A 22,536-nucleotide genomic window follows, 5' to 3' on the forward strand; every position below is an offset into this window, starting at 1 on the left:
AAGCAAGAAGATCTTGAGGCCAGGAGTTTGAGACCAGTCTGGCAAACACATTTTATTTGTATTTCTAAAACATAAAAATCATCCAGAGCTAATTAATTTAGCTGAGGTGGCCAGGCATAGTAGCTCACAGCCATAATCCCAGCACTTTGGGAGGCCAAACCATGAGGATCACTTGAGCCTAGGAGTTCAAGACCAGTCTGGACAACATGGGAAAGCCCATTTCTACTAAAAATAATAATAATAATAATAACAACAACAACACAAGAATTAGTCAGGCATGGTGACACACACCTATAGGCCCACCCAGCTACTCTGGAGCTGAGGTGGGAGGACCGCTTGAACCAAGGAGGGCTGAGGCTGCAGTGAGCCAAGATTGTAACACTGCATTTTAGCCTGGATGACAGAGCAAAACCCTGTCTCAAAAAAAAAAAAAAAACAAATTAGCTGAGGCAGGAAGATGGCTTGAGCTCAGGAGTTCAAGGCTACAATAAGCAATAAATGTGCCACTGTATAGACGACAGAGTGAGGCCCTGTCTCAAAAAAAAAAATTATTCATGACATTCTCAACTCAGTTAAACACTATTACATCTTTCTAGCTTCTTGACATTGAAGATGTGTGTTAAAATCTTTTCATACAACTGTACTAACTTTAAATGGAAGTATATGATACATACTAGTGTCCGATAATCTTTTAAAAAGAACATATTGTGAATAAATTTTTCAACAAAATGCACATCACTTTTAGCAACTTCATGGTAATCCACTGCACAGATCTATGATACTACATTTAATATCATCTTGGATATTCAGATTATTTCCATGTTTTCATTATTACAAAGAGGGTGAACATTGTTTAAATTCCTCTTCTAGGGAAAAAGTGAGCACTGTTTTAGGGTTTTGATACAGCAAAACTCCTCTCCAGGATGTACAAATTAGTAATTTTTATACGTTACCAATATACTCAATACACAACTGGGTTATTACCAATGTCTTCATCTTTGCCAATCTGATGGGAAAAACGGTATCCCATTTCAATTTACATTCTTTCACTACACATAAAATTTAATACTCATATGTTTATCAGTCTCTTTTATTTCTTCTCTCAAAAACTGCTCATGTACTTGCCCTCCATCATTAACTTTCTTAAACAACTTTTTAAAATCTATTCAAGTTCTTCAAGACAAATCTGAGAGTAATTTATGAAGTTCTCCCAAAAAAAATCTGTAAGAAATTTTTACTGGTATCATGTTGCATTTATACATTAATTTGAGGACAATTAACACTTGTACAATATTATCAGTAAGTTATCTGCCTAGTTTCTGTTAGAAACAGCTATTGAATTTTATTAAAAGCCTTTTAATCATCTAAGATTGTTTTCTCTGTTCTTGTTACCACTTTTATCAGAGATAAGAGAAATGATAGTACTTTGGAAGGCCAAGGCGGGTGGATCACGAGGTCAAGAGATCGAGACCATCCTGGTCAACATGGTGAAACCCCGTCTCTACTAAAAATACAAAAAATTAGCTGAGCACAGTGGCGCGTGCCTGTAATCCCAGCTACTCAGGAGGCTGAGACAGGAGAATTGCCTGAACCCAGGAGGCGGAGGTTGCAGTGAACAGAGATCGCACCATTGCACTCCAGCCTGGGTAACAAGAGCGAAACTCCGTCTCAAAAAAAAAAGAAATGATAGTAAAGCAGTGAAATGAGTCATTAGAACGCAAATTAAGAAACACCCAGGAAACTCAAAATATTTTTGCTAAAAATTTGAAATTACTATTATTACTCACTGATAAATGAAAAGCAGGAGAAGCTACAATAAGAAAATCCAATATACAAAAACAGGACTTACAGAAAAGTAACACAGGAGACCGTTAGTTATGAAGTAACTTTTGGAGGACTGACTAAACAAAAGAATGAAAGAAAATGCTTTAAATTATTCAGATATTTATCTTTAGGCCTAATCTAATGACAACAGTACTGGCTGTGGGTGCTTTTTTTTTTTCCCCCAATTTTCTAAACTGTATCAACTTGAAGAAAAAAAATACATACTTGAAGTTCCCCAAACTTTTACCTTCACTGAAATAATACAGAGTATTTAGAAAAACAGAACAATAGCCAAATAACTGCTCTAGAGAACAAGTTTGACTACACATTGGTATTAAAATAAATGTAAATAGCCACATAAAAACATCAGATGTGCAGTTGAATCAACATTACAAATTTGTAATAAGAGGAGCCAAAGAGATTTTTAGTGTGTGAATTGTGCACAACTCAGCTACATAAAAATCCTATCAGTATATCAATTAAAATAAGAAGAAAGCAAGTAACATTCCTGTGCCTTGGCAATGCCCTTATTTCACTCTTCAGAGGATGAATTGCCTACTTAGTGTGAGAACTGTAACTCTTACCATCAAAGAATTCTGCTTCGCTGGCTGAAGCCCATTTGTTCTTTTCTTTTGATTTGGTGAATCTTGATACTGTTTTCTGCCATTTCCCCTCATACTCTGATTCTGTTTTTCCAATAAGAAATAAAATATGAATCTATAGTATAATGTAATGGCACAAAAAAATACCCATGAATTATATTTAGCTGGATGAATTAAGTTTTTTTAGCAAAGCTTCTCCTACCCAAAATTTTCATGAATCGCCCTATCAACGTATTTTCTTATAAAAGTCAGTGCTTCCCAAACCAAGAGTTCTATAAAGGTATGAAAAGCAAATACAATTGCCCCTAGAAATCTTTCCATACCTCTTACCTTATCCCATATCTGCTTATAGATCTTGTTTCTAATGCATAAATGGAACCTCTCTGTAAAGGAATGCTGAGGGGACATTGGCCACAGTTCCTAAAGCAGGAAATGGGTAGATGTATGTACTCAATTGTTACCCAAGAAATCAGCTTTAAATTATTAATAAGCACTATTAAGTAAATAATCACTTTTTATAAAATAATAATAAAGATTAATTTTTTTTGAGATGGAGTCTCACTCTGTTGCCCAGGTTACAGCACAGTGCCTGGTTAACTGCCATCTCTGTCTCCCAGGTTCAAGTGATTCTCCGGCCTCAGTCTCCTGAGTAGCTGGGATTACAGGCACATGCCACCACGTCCAGGTAATTTTTGTATTTAATAGAGATGGGGTTTCACCATGTTGGCCAGGCTGGTCTCAAACTCCTGACCTCAAGTGATCCGCCCACCTCGGCCTCCCAAAGTGTTGGGATTATAGGCCTGAGCCACCATGCCCAGCCAAGACTGATGTTTTTAAAATTTGGACTGTTATTCCTAGTTAGACATGTAGTAGTTTAAATCTTGCTGTTAAACTGCTTTAAAATGAGTTAATTTTCCCACCAACAAATTCTTAAGTTTAAATTAAAATGAACATTTTAAACATTAATTTCTCCTTTGGGGCCTTAAAACGACAGCTATTTGAGGACTACTAAAACGGTATAAATAGGAAGAACTTCTAAATATATACATATAAATAAATAAATAAGAATATTTATATTCCTACCTACAGAAAAAAAAAAAAAAAAAATCAACCAGTTGCTAACACTGCTGGAAAACAAAAACCTAAGTAAGCGATGTGAGGGAAATATGGCTTTGAGTGACTCATGTTACTCCACACTTTTCATTTACTTTCATTCCACTCTTCCCAGTATGCTTTTTTTTTTTAAGTTGTGGTACAATATACATACAATTTGCCACATCAGCCATTTGTGAGTGTATAATTCAGAGGCATTAAGTATACAGTCAGCACTACCTGCTTCCCTAACTTTTTTTTAATCATGCAAACAGAAACTTCGTAACCAATAAACAATAGCTCCCTATTCTTCCCTCCCTCTTGCCTTGGTAATCTCTGACTTAGTATCTCTATGAATACGCCCATTTAGGAATGGAATAACATTAACACAATATTTATCCTTTTGTGTCTGGCTTATTTTCACTTAAAATTTCCTCAAGGTTCACCCATATTGTATGTAGCATGTTTCAGAATTTTCTTTTTTTTGAGACACGATCTCACTCCCATTGCCCAGGCTGGAGTGCAGTGGCGCTATCACAGCTATGGAAATTTCCCAGGCTCAGGTGAGTCTCCCATCTCAGCCTCCCAAGTAGCTGGAACTATAGGAACTACAGCCATGTCTGGCTAATTTTTTATATTTTTAGTAGTACAGACAGGGTATTGCCAGGCTGCCCAGGCGGGTCTCCAACTACTGGTCTCAAGTAATCTGCCTGCCTTGGCCTCCTAAAGAGTTGGGATTACAGGCATGAGCCACTGAGCCTGGGCAGAATTTCGTTTCTTAATCTCACTTCTTTAAGGCTGAATCATATTTCATTATGTGTATTCACCACATTGTTTATCCATTCATCTATTGACAGGCATAGGGGTTGTTTCCACCTTTTGGTTATTGGAATAATGCTGCTATAAACACTGGTTACTAATTAACTGTTTAAGTTCCTGCTTTCAATTCTTTTGGGTATATACCTAGGAATGGAATTGCTGAGTCATACGGTAACTCTATTTTAACTGTATGAGAAATTGCCAAACTGTTTTCCACAGCAGCTGCACCGTTTTTACACTCCCACCAGCTATGCACAAGGGCTCCAATTTCTCCACATCATCACCAACACTTGTTTTCTATTTTATTTTTCTTTTTATTATGGCCATCCTAATGGGTAAGAAGTGGTATCTCACTGTTGAGATACCACTAATTATTAATAATGTTCCCTAATGATTAATAATGTTGAGCATCTTTTGTGTACTTACTGGCCATTTGCATATCTTCTTTGGAGAACTGTCTATTCAAGTCATTTGTCCAGTTTTAAATTAGGTTGTTTTGTTGTCGAGTTCTAAGAATTCTTTACATATTCTGGATATTAACCCCTTATCATATATATAATTTGCCAATATTTTCTCCCATTTTGTGGACTGTCTTTTCACTGTTTTGATAATGTCCTCTGAAGCACAAAAGTTTAATTTTAACAAGCCCAGTATATTTTTAAAATTAAAAAAAAAACAAGAGTAACATTGAAACCTGAAATTAAAAACAGATAATACCAAATATTAGTAAGGATGTGGAACTATTAGAACTCTCAAGTATCTTGCTGAGGATATAAATAACTTGAGAAAATTGGCAAATAGGTAACACAGGCACATCCAGTGATCCAACAATTCTACTTTTCTTTCCTTTTAGTTACATAGAATTGTGTATATTCATCAAAAGACATGTATAAAAAATGTTCATAGCAGCACTGGAAACAACCAAAACATGCATTAACAGTGGTATAAATAAATCGTGGTGCTTAGAACATGTGGAAAAAGGAAAACAAATATTAATAGCAGTGTAATTATACACTAGAATACAACGATGAAAATGGAAGTTCACAATACGCTGTTACTTCTTCCTGAACAAAAGCCAAAAGATCCCACTTATCTTAATTTGGAAAATATTTTCCTTATGACTTGTTTTTAAATGAATCTTTCATTGGCAGCTTTTACACGAAAGTCAGATGTTAACTCCTATTATCCACTGCACTGGATTTACACCAGAAGTGTAAACGTTAAGTCTCAGCCCTGCTTCAAATCACAAGTAAGGAACATAGAGACTTTGATCAGTAACTCAGAGCTCTCTGTAATTATAAAGATGTAATTCCTCAATTCAGAATGATTTCAAAGCCAAATGATCTAAATTTCTGAAAAGATTGTAATTGTGTATCACTCACCTTTCCTTTTAAAAGGTCAGACATTTCAGAATGATTATTATATGGCTTTTGCTGCAGTGGTTGCCTGTGCTTTACCCACTGGTCACCAGGAGAACCATCAGGAAATAACTGCTGACTGTGGCGGAATTTGGTTCGACTATACCAAGATTTAAAAAATAATCAGATCAGAAAATGTTCACTTACAGTTCTTTTAACATCTTAATAATTTACAGACTACATATTTTCTTATTGTCTACCTCCCCCACTGGAATATAAGTTATACAAGGGCAAAGATTTTAATCTCTTTGTCTACTGCTTTATCCCCATCACCCAGATAAGTGCCTGGTATTCAGTAAATATTTCTTGAATGAATTAATAAGCCATTATTATTTTTCATCCTAGACTTTAAAAAATTATCCAGACCATCTTTTCCCTATAAGTGATTATAGTATACTCTTTAAAAATATGGAGAATGTAAATGAATATACATTTTGCTTCTTTTTGAGACTTGGTTTCCCTCTGTCATCCAGGCTGGATGGAGTGCAACAGCAGGATCACAGCTCAAGGTGGCCTCAACCTCTAAGGTTAAAGCCATTCTCTCACCTCAGCCTCCCAAGTAGCTGAGACTACAGGCACACACCACCATGCCCTGCTAATTTTTTGACCCTGCACAAGTCTAGTTACAGATCACATCCTAGCTGGAAGGGGATCTGAGAAAGTAAGCTACCCTCTAAAGTAAAAAAATAAAGGGACAAGATAATGAATGAGCAAATTAAGTGAAGAGCCAGTCTTGAATTCTTCTGCAAAAGAATCTAATTTTAAAATGTTGTACTCATGTAGGTCAGGCATGGTAGCTCACCTATAATCCCAGTACTTTGGGAGGCTGAGGGGAGGGTAGATCACTTGAGGCCAGGTGTTTGAGACCAGTCTGACCAACATGGTGAAACCCCATGTCTACTAAAAATACAAAAAGTAGCTGGGTGTGATGGCATGCACCTGTAGTCCCAGCTACTTGGGAGGCTGAGGCTGAGGCTGAGGCAGGAGGACTGCTTGAACCCGGGAGGTAGAGGTTGCACTGAACCAAGATCGCACCACTGCACTCCAACCTGGGTAACAGAGAGACTCCATCTCAGGAAAAAAAAAACAAACAAGGTTGTACTTATGCAGTAGTTAATAAGGTAAGATAGTACCATTTACATGTATAACATAGTCCAGAGTCAATGATCCCAAGAATCATGTCATAGTAAGATTGTTTCAGACTACTTCAGTTCAGTGATTCCTCTTTCATGTTTAAAAATCATAATAAAATTTCAGTCAATCCTCTTTTAACGAAATTTAGACATTTCCTCCAATACATCATCACAGACATTAGTCTGTATTTTAAAAATACATACTACTCTCCATTAAAAAACCTGAAATATGATTAGAAGTTGCTTTATCATTTCCCTACCCACTCCCCAAGACCACAAACTCTAGACTAAAAGATAGGGGAATCATATCACACACTATATTAAATAGATTCTTCCAAACATGAGCATACATAGTCTCTTTTCAAACACTGTCACTATTTAATAACTTTTCTAGCTTCTTTTAAATCATGACTGCAATTCCTGCCTACTTTTTCTCTACTGTTCCATCTTTAAACAATATTATGTATTTTTGTGACTATAACCATATATTCTATAAGACACCAAGGCATTTAGTCCAAGCTCCTATCCTCACAATACCCATCTAAAACAGAATGCTACCTATTAAAGAAATACTGACTATAGAGGTGATTTACTCCTATTTAATTTCTGAAGCTCTGTGATAAAAACAAACCCAAATTACAGAAAATGTAAAAATCAACTCTCTCTGAATCTAACATAGGCAACTTTCTAACAATGTGATTATGCTTAACATATATGTATGTATGCTTAAAAATACAGGCTTATTTATCAAAGTTACTTCCCCAGCCTACTCTGTAACTGTGACTGGGATGCAATTAAGTTGTAAGTCAGAGGCTGGGCATGATGGCTCATACCTATAATCTCAAAACTTTGGGAAGATGAGGTAGGAGAATCACTGAAGCCCAGGAGTTCAAAAACAGCTGGGCAAATAGGGAGAGCCACATCTCTACAAAAAATAAAAAATAAAAAAAAATTAGCCAGGCTTAGTGGCATGTGCCTGTGTTCCCAGCTACTCAGGAGACTTAGGTGGGAGGATTACTTGAGTCTGGAAGGTCAAGGCTATGGTGAGCTATGATCATACCACCATTGTACTCCAGCCTGGGCAACAAAGCAAGACTCTGCTTCTAAAACAAAAACAAAAAGTTCTAAGCAAGAAAATGTTCTTCATGGTTCATGTCCATGTAGTAGTCACTCTTAATAATACATAGTCTCTGATATTTGGAAGTTTTTTTTTTAAAGCCCAAGTCTTCACTGTTCTATCTCCAATTTAACAAGCTATATTAGCACCCTTTCTCTCCCTAGAAGAAAACAAATCTCAATATACCCTCTATCCAAACAGCTTCAGAAAACTGAATTATCTTAAAAGTAGGATATGAAAACAGAGAAGTAACACTAAGAACACATGACACAAGATTTTTTCTTCTTTTCCTAGTGTTCTATCTATCCATCTAAGAAGCTGGTATCCTCTTGAGTATACTCTTTTAAAATGTGCCTGAAGCTCTTTCCAACTCCAATTAACCTTTTTCATCCCAAAAAAAACCCTTTAAAAAATCTTCTATTATCTGTGAGAACAATAACAAGAGTATCTATAAAAAGAAATCTTAAGCCCTTTGCAAACTTTAGAAGCAAAATACTATTATTCTACTTTTAAAAACTATCAGAAAATCAGGATTCCATGAATATATTTTTTTACCTCAATTTTTCCACAGTGGGTTTAGCTGGTGTGCTACCAGTTGATGAAAATCCATTGTCACTGTCTGAGGAATCACCAAATCTTCGAGAAAGCCAGTCCCTTAATGGTCTGCAGAAATGTAAGAATTCACTTTCAAAATATGGCTAAGACAGAAGAGGACTATCAGAATCATGAAAGTCAATTTTGTATTTCAAGAAATATAAACATACCTAATAAAGGGAATGGCCATAAAAAATTTGTTAGGTGCCAAACCAAGTTTAGATTTGGGGGTCATATCATTTCTATGACAAGGCAATTTCTCAATGGAGAACCACTCAATATTCTGAAACACAGAAGAAAATAATTTAGTTAGTTCTTATCAAGGAGATTATAAATGGAATTCCCTACTTATTCATTTGGGATATTGTCCAGTAACCTGAAAATATTCTTGTTACATACCCGAATTTCTCTTCTAGTTTTTGGGTTAAATTTTGTATCTTTTGGAATTCCTGGAATGATGTACAAACGAGCAAGCTGGTCATTAATTCGAAGTTCAATGTAATCATCCTTACAAATATAGTCTTTGATATCAAAACCAGTTTCTTCAAACACCTGGAAATAACACATTTGGATGAAATTTTCATTTTAGCTGTAGGTCTCCAATTCATTAAAATTTATTCCAAAAACAAAAACTCAGAAAAGTGGGACATTATTTGCATTTACTATTTCTAGAAATGACAGACTAGTACAGAAGTGTATACAAGATTTTAAGAAAAGTTTTTCTGTCAGATATTGTTTTAATACTGTATCCACAGGTGGTATTATAGGTACATACAGAACCAGTCCACTGTACACCTGATCACTGTCATTCAAACACACCACAACCATACATATTTCCCAGAATAAAATTCTGAAGGCTAGTGATAGAGTTTTCAAAATTTCCCATTCTCCAAAACTTAACATTTATATACAGAAGATAAGGTAATTAAACCATCAATCATGTGGAATTGACTTATACATGGTGTCTGAGCATTCCCATCACAGTAAAAGCCCAGATGCTTTTCCTTTTCTTCAAAACTAAGGTCTAATCTACTGTTTGAGACAGAGCTTAACATTTTTGGTTAATAAATCAATCTTGATGGATTAGATTTGTAATTTTAACAATTAAGACTGGTTTACTTAAAAGTTTACCAGTATGTGCAACTGTCTTCAGACACTATTAAGAGGGTCAAAAGATAAACCAGAAGAGACAATACATTCAATATTCAGAATATATTAAAAACTGAGGGGTGTGTGTGTGTGTGTGTGTGTGTGTGTGTAAGACAAGTAACTGGACTTCAAAAAATGGGACTGGGTGCAGTGGTTCACACCTGCAATCTCAGCACTATGGGAGGCCAAAAGGGAGGAGAATCACTTGAGCCCAGGTGTTTGAGACCAGCCTAAGCAATATAGTAAGACTCCATCTATACAAAAAATAAAAATAAAAATTAGCTTGGCATGGTGGTGCACACCTGTTTTTTTCTTTTTGAGATGGAGTTTTGCTCTTGTTGCCCAGGCTGGAGTGCAATGGAAGGGTCTGTCAGCTCAGTGCGGCCTCCACCTCTTAGGTTCAATTTCAAGCAATTATCCTGCCTCAGCCTTCTGAATAGCTGGGATTATAGGCACCCATCACCATGCCTGGCTAATTTTTTATTAGTAGTAGAGACAGGGTTTCACCATTAGTAGAGACAGAGATCACAGGTGATCCACACCTATTTGTCTAGTTACTCAGTAGGCTGGGGTGAGAGGATCGCTTGATCCCAGGAGTTCCAGGCTACAGAGAGCCATGATCACTGCCCCACTGCTCTCTGGTCTAGGTGACAGAGCAAGACCCTGTCTAAAAAAAAAAAAAAAAAAAAAAAACAGAAAAAGGTTTAAAAAGTAATTTTTATATAGTTCTCATTTCTAGTTTTATATTCTCTTTAGCTCCATTCTTTGAATAATGCCTCAAAAATCAGAAGTATACATAGCTAGTCATGTGAATCTGCATAATTAGAAATTATGCTAAAAGTAAATCGTATAATCTAAATTCCTCGTGGGCAGAGGCTGTTATCTTTGTGTTACAAATAGTATCCAACTAAATATATGCTTAATAAAAAAAAGTACTGAAGAAAAAGCGAGGAACAGTTTCAGATTAAAGGAGACTGAAGAGACCTATCAATTAAATGCAAATGCAACAAATGAGCCTGGATTGGATCCTGGATAGACAAGCGGGTGGCAACTGCTGAAAGAATCATAATGCGCGATTAGCGAATGTGAATATAAACTGTCCATTAGATAACAAACAGCACCTTATCAATGTTACATTCCTGATTTGAGAATTTCACTGTCATTACCCTAAAAAGATTCCTCGTTCTTAAAACATACATGCAAAAGCAATTAAGGACAAAGGGGCATTACGTCTCCAATTTATTCTTAAAGAATTCAGCAATAATAAAAAACTCTACACACACATTTATCAAAAGTAATATAGCAAATATGGTGAAACATTAACTAAATTCTATTCTATGAATTAATCTATGCTTCTCTACATATGACATTATCTCATCCTTAATGTAATTTTTATGGGGTCACATTTAACTAGAATGTTTAGTTTTCTTGTTTTGCTTTGTTTTATTTTGAGGTGGAGTGTTGCTCTGTCACCCAGGTTGAAGTGCAATGGTGCGATCTCAGCTCACTGCAACCTCTGCCTCCTGGGTTCAAGCAGTTCTCTGCCTTAGACTCCCGAGTAGCTTGGATTACAGACACCTGCCACCACACCAGGCTAATTTTTGCATTTTTAGTAGTGACAGGATTTCACCATCTTGACCAGGCTGGTCTTGAACTCCAGACCTCATGATCAACCCACCTTGGCCTCCCAAAGTGCTGGGATTATAGGCGTGAGCCACCACCCCCAGCCATGTTTAGTTCTTTTTGGTGATTTCACTCAATTGTGCAATTTGTGCTTAATAAGTGACAGGCGTCTGGGCATGGTGTCTGTACTAAAAATGCAAAACTTAGCCAGATGCCTATAGTCCCTGCTGAGGCTGAGGCAGGAGAATTGCTGAAACCCAGGAGGCGGAGGCTGCAGTGACCCAAGATTGCGCCACTGCACTCTAGCCTGGGTGACAGAGCAAGACTCCGTCTCAAAAAATAGTAAGTTACAGCCATCGTCCTAGGCAGTGAATCTAGTAATGAATAAAGCAAGCAGTGCCCTTTAGGGAGTTTTCAGTCTACAACAGAAAAAAAAAAATATAAGCATTATGAGTAGAAGGAGGGTGCCTAACTCAGCCTTTAGTATACATGTTTGAGAGTTGGGGAATGGTCACTTTTGGTTATGGACAGCATCTCATCCACTGGATACACATGAGCTAGGACTTAAAAGATAAATAAGAGTTTGCCAAACCAACAAGGAGAAAAAAGTCCTTCTGTTTAGATAGCTGGGAATGGCTATAACTTAAGAATTACCTGGGAGGGTTTAGTATAATATGAGGCAAAAAAGCAGAAGCCACCAGCACTAGAAGAGGTAGATTCAAACTGTCCAATCAGTTCTTAAAGTGGTAAGACAGATTTGCCTCTAAAATTACTCAAGTATTCTCATCAAATATTTGCAGGAAAAAGTTTAAATAGCTGAAATATATGAACAGATTCCAAAGACAAAAATTTTCTTACTACATCTCCAGTGAAGTGAATCAAATCTATTCCTGTATTATAATACATTGTTTAATTTTCCTGGCACAAGGAATACGATCAACTTCTCACATGTTATCAGATAAAAATCCACATGTAAAAATTTTTTTAAAGTGTTACCCAAAGAGCAGCAGTGTACAAAGACAACAAAATCCTGTCTATAATCTTCATCCTATAAACCTATAGGAAGAGGCAGAATAAACTGACCAACAAATGCTTTGTATAAATTATATTAAATTATATAAGTGCATATTAAAGTCAGTTCCATTACAATAAAACATATTGTTTTGCCAAATAATAAGGAACAATATTAAATCTTCAAACCACAAGTGAACAGCTAAGTATTACTTCCTTTTTCTCAAGAAAGTTGATGTTTCACCACAAATGACAACAAAAATTCAAAGTCATAGTAACCTCAATTATATATCTAGAAAACATCTTTGTTCTGTCAAATAAAACTTACAGGAGGCCATGGTATGGACTGCACTCCTGCAGCAGGCCCTAAAAGACCTAAGCAAAATGGAATTACTCATGGTAACATTCCATGTCACCAAACCAAAACTAAGTGGTTTTGCTGACCTCCAAGAAATGTGGAGAAAAAGAGCTAATAGGCAAATCCTAAAACAGGCCAGTTTTAGCATGACAAGGAAACCCTCTCCACTTTAACCTTTAGAAGAAAAATAACTTTGAAACGCCAATCTGCATTTTATTTTCGGTTCTGCTTTCCTCAGCTCTTTTCTATCTTTAAAGCCAACCTCCTTTGCTCAGCTCATTGAAATGCTCATTCCATTTTATGGAATAAAATGTTGCCTGAGAGGCAGATTCAAGATGGCTGAATGGGAACAGCTCTGGAGTGCAGTTCCCAGCGAGAACAACACAGAGGGTGAGTGAACATAGCATTTCCAAATGAGTCATTACTGCCCACAGACCAGGAGATTCCTAGAGTGAAAAGTGCCACGAGTTTTTGGCCTGGCTATTTCAACTGCTGCCTGGAGCACTGGGGAGACAGAGCTACCCATTCAACTGAAAAAAAGGGGGCTGAAACAGGAAGCCAGGTGATCTGGCTCAGCAGGTCCCACTCCCACAAAGACCAGCAATCTGAAATGCTCTGGACTGAGAATTTTGCAGCAAGCGCAGCTAGACCTGGGAAAGTCCAGCTCTGCTGGGGGAAGGGTGCCTGCCATTACCGAGGCAGTCCGCCATTACCAAGAGAGTTCTAACTATACCTCTATAAACAAAACCACAAGGAAGTTCACACAGCAGCTGGGCAGAGCCCTAGACAGCTCAGCAACACCTCTGCTGGCAGATTGTGACTAGGCTACCTCCTAGCTGGGCAGGGCATCTCTGAAAAAAGGCAGCAGTGTGTCAGGAACTTATACATAAAGCTCCACCTTCCCAGGACAAAGCACCTGGAAAAAAAGGTAGTTATGAATTCCACTGCAGCAGACTTAAAAGTACCTGCCCAGCAGCTCTGAACAGAACAACAGAGTTCACAGCTCAGTACTTGAGCTCCTATAAGGGACAGACTGACTCCTCAAGCAGCTCCCTGACCCCCGGAAATCCAAAGAGCCATCTCATAAAGAAGAGCTCAGGCTGACTTCTGGCAGATATCCTTCTGGGACAAAGATAACAGAGTAAGAAACTGGCAGCAACCCTCACTCTTCTGTAGGCACCGCAGGTGACCCCCAGGTAAGCAGGGTCTTGAGTGGACCTCCAGCAGTCCCACAGCAGAGGGGCCTGACTGTTAGAAGGAAAACTAAAAAACAGAAAGAAATAACTTCATCATCAACAAAAAGGACGTCCACTCAGAGACCCAACCCGAAAATCAAGAACTACAAAGACCACAAATAGATAAATCCACAAAGATGGAAAGAAACCAGTGCAAAAAGGATAAAAACACCCAAACCAGAATGCCTCTCCTCCTCTAAGGGATCACAACTTGTCACCAGCAAAAGAACAAAGCTGGATGGAGAATGAGTCTGATGAATTGACAGAAACAGGTTTCAGAAGGTGGGTAATAAGAAACTTCTCTAAGCTAAAAGAACATGTTCTAACCCAACGCAAAGAAATGAAGAACCTTGAAAAAAGGTTTGACGAAATGCTAACAAGAATAAACAGCTTAGAGAATAATATAAATGACCTGAAGGAGCTGAAAAACACAACAAGAGAACTCTGCAAAGCATACACAAGTTTCAACAGCTGAATCAACCAAGCAGAAGAAAGGGTATCAGAGATTAAAGATCAACTCAATGAAATAAAACAAGAAAGCAAGACTTAAGGAAAAAAAGAGTGAAAAGAAATGAACAAAGACTACAAGAAATATGGGATTATATGAAAAGACCTAATGTACGTTTGATGGGTGTACCTGAATGTGACAAAGAGAATGAATCCAAGCTGGAAAACACTCTTCAGGACATTATCCAGAGAACTTCCCCAACCTAGCAAGACAGGCCAATATTCAAGTCCAGGAAATACAGAGACCACCACAAAGATATTCCTCAAGAAGAACAACCCCAAGGCACATAATTGTCAGATTCACCAGCGTTAAAATGAAGGAGAAAATGCTAAGGGCAGCCAGAGAGAAAGGTCAGGTTACCCACAAAGGGAAGCCCATCAGATTCACAGCAGATCTCTCAGCAGAAACCCATTAAGCCAGAAGAGAGTGGGGGCCAATATACAACATCCTTCAAGAAAAGAATTTTCAACCCAGAATTTCATATCCAGACAAGCTAAGCCTCATAAGTGAAGGAAAAATAAAAACCTTTACAAACAAGCAAATGCTGAGATATTTCGTCACCACCAGGCCTGCCTTACAGAAGCTCCTGAAAGGAGCACTAAACATAGAAAGGAACAACCAGTACCACCCACTCCAAAAACTTACCAAATGGTAAAAAGCATCAACACAATGAAGAAATTGCGTCAACTAATGGGCAAAACAACCAGCCAGCATGAAAATGGCAGGATCGAATTCACACATAACAATATTAACCTTAAATGTAAGTGGACTAAATGCCCCAATCAAAAGACAGACTGCCAAACTGGATAAAAAGTCGAAAACCACTGGTGTGCAGTATCCAGGAAACCCATCTCACATGCGAGGACACACAGGCTCAAAATAAAGGGATGGAGGAAGATTTACCAAGCAAATGGAGAGCAAAAAAAAGCAGGAGTTGCAAACCTAGTCTCTGATAAAATAGACTTTAAACCAACAAGACCTAAAGAGACAAAGAAGGGAATTACATAACAGTAAAAGGATCAATGCAACAAGAAGAGCTAACGATCCTAAATTTATATGCACCCAATACAGGAGCATCCATGTTCATAAAGCAAGTTCTTAACGAACTACAAAGAGACTTAGACTCCCACACAGTAACAGTGGGAGACTTTAACACTCCACTGTCAATATTAGACAGATCAATGAGACAGAAAATTAACAAGGATATCCAGGACCTGAACTCAGGTTTGGACCAAGCAAACCTAATAGACATCTACAGAACTCTCCACCCCAAATCGAGAGAATATACATTCTTCTCAGCACCACATCACACCTACTCTAAAATTGACCACATGATTGGAAGTAAATCACTCCTAAGCAAATGCAAAAGAACGGAAATCATAACCAACAGTCTCTCAGACCAGAGTGCAACCAAATTAGAACTCAGGATTAAGAAACTAACTCAGAACCTCATAACTTCATGGAAATTGACCTGGCTCTTGAATGTTGACTGGCTAAACAATGAAGTGAAGGCAGAAATAAAGATGTTCTTCAAAACCAATGAGAATGAAGATACAATGTACCAGAATCTCTGGGACACATTTAAAGCAGTGTCTGGAGGAAAATTTATAACAATAAATGCCCACGAGAAGCAAGCAAAGATCTAAAATCGACTCCCTATCATCAAAATTGAAAGAGCTAGAGGAGGAAGATCAAAAAAACTTAACAGCTAGCAGAAAACAAGGAATAACTAAGATCAGAGCAGAACCGAAGGAGATAGAGACACACAAAACCCTTCCAAAAAAAAAAAAAAAAAAAATCAATAAATCCAGGAGCTGGTTTTCTGAAAAGATCAACAAAATAGACCACTAGCCAGATTAATAAAAAAGAAGAGATAAGAATCAAATAGATGCAAAAAAAAAAAAAAAAAAAAAAAGAAAACCAGAAAAAAATAAAGGGGGTATCACCACTGATTTCACAGAAATACAAATTACCATCAGAGATTACTACACAAACAACTCTATGCACACAAACCAGTAAACATTGAAGAAATGGATAAATTCCTGGACACTTGCATCCTCCAAAGCATAAACCAGGAAGAAGTCAAAACCCTGAACAGACCAATAACGAGGACTGAAGTTGAGGGAGGAATTAATAGCCTACCACCTAAACAAAGCCCAGGTCCAGATGGGTTCACAGCCGAATTCTACCAGACATACAAAGAGGAGTTGGTACCACTCCTTCTGAAACTATTCCAAACAGTCCAAAAAGAGGGAATCCTTCCCAAATCATTTTATGAGACCAGCATCACCCTGCACCAAAACCCAGCAGACACACAACAGAACAGAAAACTTCAGGCCAATATCCATGATGAACACAAATACAAAAATCTTCAATAAAATACTGGCAAACCGACTGCAACAGCACATCAAAAACCTTATCCATCATGAGCAAGTAGGCTTCATCCCGGGGGATGCAAGGCTGGTTCAACATACGGAAGTCTATAAATGTAATCCACCACATAAACAGAGCCAAAGACAAAAACCACATGATTATCTCAATAGATAGAGAAGGCCTTTGACAAAATTAAACAGTCCTTTATGCTAAAAACTCTCAATAAACTAGGTATAGACGGAACATATCTCAAAATAATAAAAGCTATTTATGACATATCCACAGCCAGTATCATACTGAATGGGCAAAAAAAATGGAAGCATTCCCTTTAAAATCTGGCACTAGATAAGGATGCCCTCTGTCACGACTCCTATTCAATATAGTATTGGAAGTTCTAGCCAGAGCAATCAGGCAAGAAAAAGAAGTAAAGGGTATTCCATTAGGAAAGGAGGAAGTCAAACTGTCTCTGTATTTGCAGACAACATGATTGTGTATTTAGAAGATCCCATCCTCTCAGCCCAAAAGCACCTGAAACTGATTAGCAACTTCAGCAAAGTCTCAATATACAAAATCAATGTGCAGAAATCACAAGCATTGCTACACACCAACAACAGATGAAAGAGAGCCAAATCAAGAACAAACTCCCATTCACAATTGCTACAAAGAGAATAAAATATCTAGGAATACAACTAACAAAGGAGGTAAAGGACCTCTTCAAGGAGAGCTACAAACTACTGTGCAAGGAAATAAGAGACGACACAAAGAGATGGAAAAATATTCCATGCTCATGGTTAGTAAGAATCAATATTATGAAAATGGCCGTACCACCCAAAGTAATTTACAGATTAAACGCTATCCTCATCAAGCTACCTATGACCCTCTTCACAGAACTGACAAAAACCACCTTAAACTTCATATGGAACCAAGAGAGAGCCCGCATAGCCAAGACAATTCTAAGCAAAAAGAACAAAGCTGGAGGCATCACACTACCTGATTATCTCGCTACCTGACTTCATACTATATTACAAGGCTAAAGTAACCAAAACAGCATGGTACTGGTACCAAAACAGAGACACAGACAAATGGAACAGAACAGAGGCCTCAGAGGCAACGCCACACATCTACAACCAACTGATCTTTGACAAACGTCATAAAACAAGCAATGGGGAAAGGATTCCCTGTTTAATAAACAGTGATGGAAAAACTGGCTAGCCATATGCAGAAAGCAGAAACTGGACCCTTTCCTGACACTTTACACTAAAATTAACTCCACATGGATTAAAGACTCAAACATAAGACCTAACACCATAAAGATCCTAGAAGAAAATCTAGGCAAAACCATTCAGGACATAAGCATAGGCAAGGACTTCATGACTAAAACACCAAAAGCATTGGCAACAAAAGCCAAAATAGACAAATGGGACCTAATTACACTCCAGAGTTACTGTACAGCAAAAGAAACAATCATCTGAGTGAACCAACAGAATGGGAAAATTTTTTGCAATATACCCATCTGACAAAGGGCAACATCCAGAATCTACAAATAACAAACAGATTTACAAGAAAAAAACAAACAAACCCATGCAAAAGTGGGCAAAGGACACTTTTCAAAAGAAGACATTTATGAAGCCAACAAACATATGAAAAAATGCTCATCATCACTGGTCATTAGAGAAATGCAAATCAAAATCACATGCAGATACCATCTTGCGCCAGTTAGAATGGCGATCATTCAAAAAATCTGGAGACAACGGATACTGGAGAGGATGTGGAGAAATAGAAACACTTTTACACTGCTGGTGGGAGTGTAAATCAGTTCAACCATTGTGGAAGACAGTGTGGTGATTCCTCAAGGACCTAGAAATAGAAATTCCATTTGACCCAGCAATCCCATTACTGAGTATCTATCCAAAGGATTATAAATCGTTCTACTATAAGGACATATGCACACAAATATTCATTGCAGCACTGTTTACAATAGCAAAGACTTGGAACCAACCCAAATGCCCATCGATGATAGACTGGACAGGGAAAACGTGGCACATATACACCATGGAATATTATGCAGCCATCAAAAATGATGAGTTCGTGTCCTTTGTAGGGACATGGATGAACCTGGAGACCATCATTCTCAGCAAACTGACACAAGAACAGAAAATGAAATACCACATGTTCTCACTCATAGGTGGGTGTTAAACAATGAGAACACATGGACATGGGTAGGAAGCACTACACACTAGGGTCTGTTGGGGGGAATAGGGGAGGGACAGTCGGGGGGTGGGGAGTTGGGGAGAGATAGCATGGGGAGAAATGCCAGATATAGGTGAAGGGGAGGAAGGCAGCAAATCACACTGTCACGTGTGTACCTATGCAACTATCTTGCATGTTCTTCACATGTACCCCAAAACCTAAAATGCAATTTAAAAAAAAGGAAAAAATAAAAATTTTTTAAAAACAAAAAAAAAGAAGACATTTATGAAGCCAACAAACATATGAAAAAATGCTCATCATCACTGGTCATTAGAGAAATACAAATCAAAACCACATTGAGCTACTATCTCACTACAGTTAGAATGGTGATCATTAAAAAATCTGGAGACAGATGCTGGAGAGGATGTGGAGAAATACAAACACTTTTACACTGTTGATGGGAGTGTAAATTAGTTAAACCATTGTGGAAGACAGTGTGGCAATTCCTCAAGGATCTAGAAATAGAAATTCCATTTGACCCAGCAATCCCATTACTAGGTATATATCCAAAGGATTATAAATCATTCTATTATAAAGACACATGCTGGGATTACAGGAGGTCAAGAGATCGAGACCATCCTGGTCAACATGGTGAAACCCCGTCTCTGCTAAAAATGCAAAAAAATTAGCTGTGCATGGTGGCACGTGCCTATAATCCTAGCTACTCAGGAGGCTGAGGCAGGAGAATTGCCTGAACCCAGGAGGCGGAGGTTGTGGTGAGCCGTGATCGCGCCATTGCACTCACGCCTGGGTAACGAGTGAAACTCCATCTCAACAAAGAAAAAAGACACATGCACACATATGTTCACTGCAGCACTGTTTACAATAGCAAAGATCTGGAACCAATCCAAATGCCCATTGATGATTACTGGACAGGGAAAATGTGGTACACATACACCCTGAATATTATGCAGCCATGAAAAATGATGAGTTCGTGTCCTTTGTAGGGACATGGATGAATCTGGAAACCATCATTCTCAGCAAACTGACACAAGAACAGAAAAACAAACACTGCATGTTCTCACTCATAGACAGATGTTGAACAATGAGAACTCATGGACAATGGGAGGGGACATCACACCCTGGGGTCTGTTGAGGGGGAATAGGGCATGGACATCGGCGGGTAATGAGGTGAGGGAGGGATAACGGGGAGAAATACCACATAAAGGTGACAGCGGGATGGAGGCAGCAAACCACATTGCCATGCATGTACCTATGTAACAATCCTGCATGTTTTGCACATGTACCCCAGAACCTAAAGTGCAATAAAAAAAAAATTTAAAAAGAAAAAAAGAATACTAAAGAAAAAAAAAAGTTGCTTTTTTTTTTTTTTTTTTTAAATGGAGACCGGGTTTCAACATGTTGGCCAGGATGGTCTCCATCTCTTGACCTTGTGATCAGCCCGCCTCGGCCTCCCAAAGTGCTGATTACAGGTATGAGCCACCATGCCCGGCCAAAAGTTGCCTATTTCTAAAATTACAAATAATCCCATCACGATCTTTAAATTTGTTGTGATTTTGTCTCTGAACAGTCCTAAATCTGTTTCACTGAATAAACTGTTCAGAAATAGTCAAATTAACAAGGGTGAACCAACAGGTAAAATACAAGATTGAAATTACTAATTAAGACTGCCCTTTAAAAAAAAAGTCGGTTTGGCCCGGCGCAGTGGCTCAAGCCTGTAATCCCAGTACTTTGGGAGGCCAAGGCGGGTGGATCACGAGGTCAAGAGATCGAGACCATCCTGGTCAACATGGTGAAACCCCGTCTCTCCTAAAAGTACAAAAAATTAGCTGGGCATGGTGGCGCGTGCCTGTAATCCCAGCTACTTGGGAGGCTGAGGCAGGAGAATTACCTGAACCCAGGAGGCGGAAGTTGTGGTGAGCCGAAATCGCGCCATTGCACTCCAGCCTGGGTAACAAGAGTGAAACTCCATCTCCAAAAAAAAAAAAAAGTCAGTTTTCCCTTAGCTTTCTATTGATAATTACTTACACCTTCTATGTAGCTTGTTTGCCACATAACCTCCCCTGTTTGGGGATTTTTTTTGGGGGGAAGGGGGTGTAAAAATGTTAGCCAACAGCCTTTATCAGTAACAACACAACCATCCAAGATCCAGGAAACTCTTCAAGCATATCTCAGAAGAGTTTACAGCTATGGGGGGAAAAAAAAGTGGAAGAGAACACGAAGGAGTCCCTCGGGCTCCTCGTCACCTTTTGTGCCTTTCCACTTTCGCTGGGTCATAACTGCCCTCTGGTGCCCCAACCCTTTAAAGCCTCAGCCCGTTCTAGGTAGCAACACTGAGCAGCCCAGATGCTCTCACAGTATTGGATTTCCTGAGTGGGGGATGGTTTTTAAAAGCCAAGCAAATTCCTAAGAGGATGCATTTCAGGACCGCCAGCTTTCCAGTGGCCTGGGAGCTTGTAAAGGAAAAGGCAGGCAGAAGAGCCGACCGAGATCCCAACAGTCCAGGGGTTTTTGCCACATGTAGTGGGGAAGTGGAAGAGAGGTGTCTGGGAATGGAGGCTGCAGCGGGCAATGCTCCTTTGAAGCTCAGCTGTGCCTACTCATAGATCATCCAACCGCACGGACAGGAGTGGCCTGCCGGTCCAGTGCCCGAGGTTCACAGCGCAAACACGTGGGTTATAAGAATGTCCCAAGGCCGTTGCCCTGGCCAGCCTGTGGAGCAGCCGCTGCGACAAAGTCAGGCCACCCCTGAGACTGTGCTGTCGGTGAACCAAGGATCCCCGACGTGAGGAGGATTTCGAGGAGAAAAACACATGACCGCCCTCAGCTGAATCGGATCCTCCAGATGCCCTGACGTTCCAGGTGCCTGCGCCGCGGTCACTGGCTGGAAGCGCAGCCGCTCCTTGCCCCGCTCCAGGCTCCTTGGCGACGGCCTCTCCCGCGGCGGCCGCCTCCTGTCCAGGGCCACTGTCTGGGTTCCTCCCTGCCTGCGGAGACTGTCTGGGGCTCCTCAGTGAGCGAAGCCACCTCGCCCTCCTCAACCTCCCGCAGCGGCAGCCCCAAGCCATGGGCCTCCTGCCCCCAAGCTCCCCGGGCCTCAGCCTGGGCCTCGCGGTCCTAGTCCTCGGAATGCGGCAGTCGGGGCACCTTCCTCGCCGACGTCTCTCCCTCCTCTGGGCCTGGAAGCCGCGCCGGGGGCGGCCCTGCTCTGTCCGATGCCCCGTCCTCTAGCTCCCCCGCCGTGGCCCCGGGACCCTTCAGGAAGACGGTGACGCGGAGCGAGGCCAGGGCGAGTACAGGGCGACGGTGCGCGGGGAGCGTGGGCGCCGCTCTGGGGGCTGCCCCGCTCCGGGCCCCAACGGGCCGGCGCTGGAGGAAGAGCTGCCGCCGGTTGTGCCTTCCGCGCCGGGGCCTCGGGGTCGCGGGTCGTGCACTGCAGCGTGTCGGTCCCCCGAGCTCTGCACTGGCG

The 22,536-nt window shown here is 39.6% G+C and overlaps 1 protein-coding gene across 14 annotated transcripts in view; it reads right to left on the reverse strand.

The window, feature by feature from the left end:
- DCP2 (decapping mRNA 2) overlaps positions 1-22,536 on the reverse strand; it is a 66,351-nt gene that overhangs the window by 17,301 nt on the left and 26,514 nt on the right. For 3 of the 14 annotated variants that reach the window (XR_013532159.1, XM_078365034.1, XM_078365035.1), the window contains 7 exons: positions 20,959-21,039; positions 8,999-9,151; positions 8,770-8,882; positions 8,561-8,668; positions 5,720-5,855; positions 2,757-2,846; positions 2,409-2,510 (listed from right to left, as the gene is read on the reverse strand). Coding sequence is in view for 10 of the 14 variants with exons in the window: in XM_078365034.1 (XP_078221160.1) it covers positions 2,409-2,510; positions 2,757-2,846; positions 5,720-5,855; positions 8,561-8,668; positions 8,770-8,882; positions 8,999-9,151; positions 20,959-21,039 (783 nt within the window). In the remaining 4 variants the exon portion in view is untranslated. Of the gene's footprint in view, positions 1-1,849; positions 1,902-2,408; positions 2,511-2,756; positions 2,847-5,719; positions 5,856-8,560; positions 8,669-8,769; positions 8,883-8,998; positions 9,152-20,958; positions 21,040-22,536 lie in introns of all 14 variants that reach the window. The other 11 variants (XM_008991675.4, XM_002744706.7, XM_078365038.1 and 8 more) reach the window with 8 other exon arrangements.

Source organism: Callithrix jacchus, chromosome 2 (assembly GCF_049354715.1).
Source record: "Callithrix jacchus isolate 240 chromosome 2, calJac240_pri, whole genome shotgun sequence".
In the NCBI taxonomy this organism is placed as follows: Eukaryota; Metazoa; Chordata; class Mammalia; order Primates; family Cebidae; genus Callithrix; species Callithrix jacchus.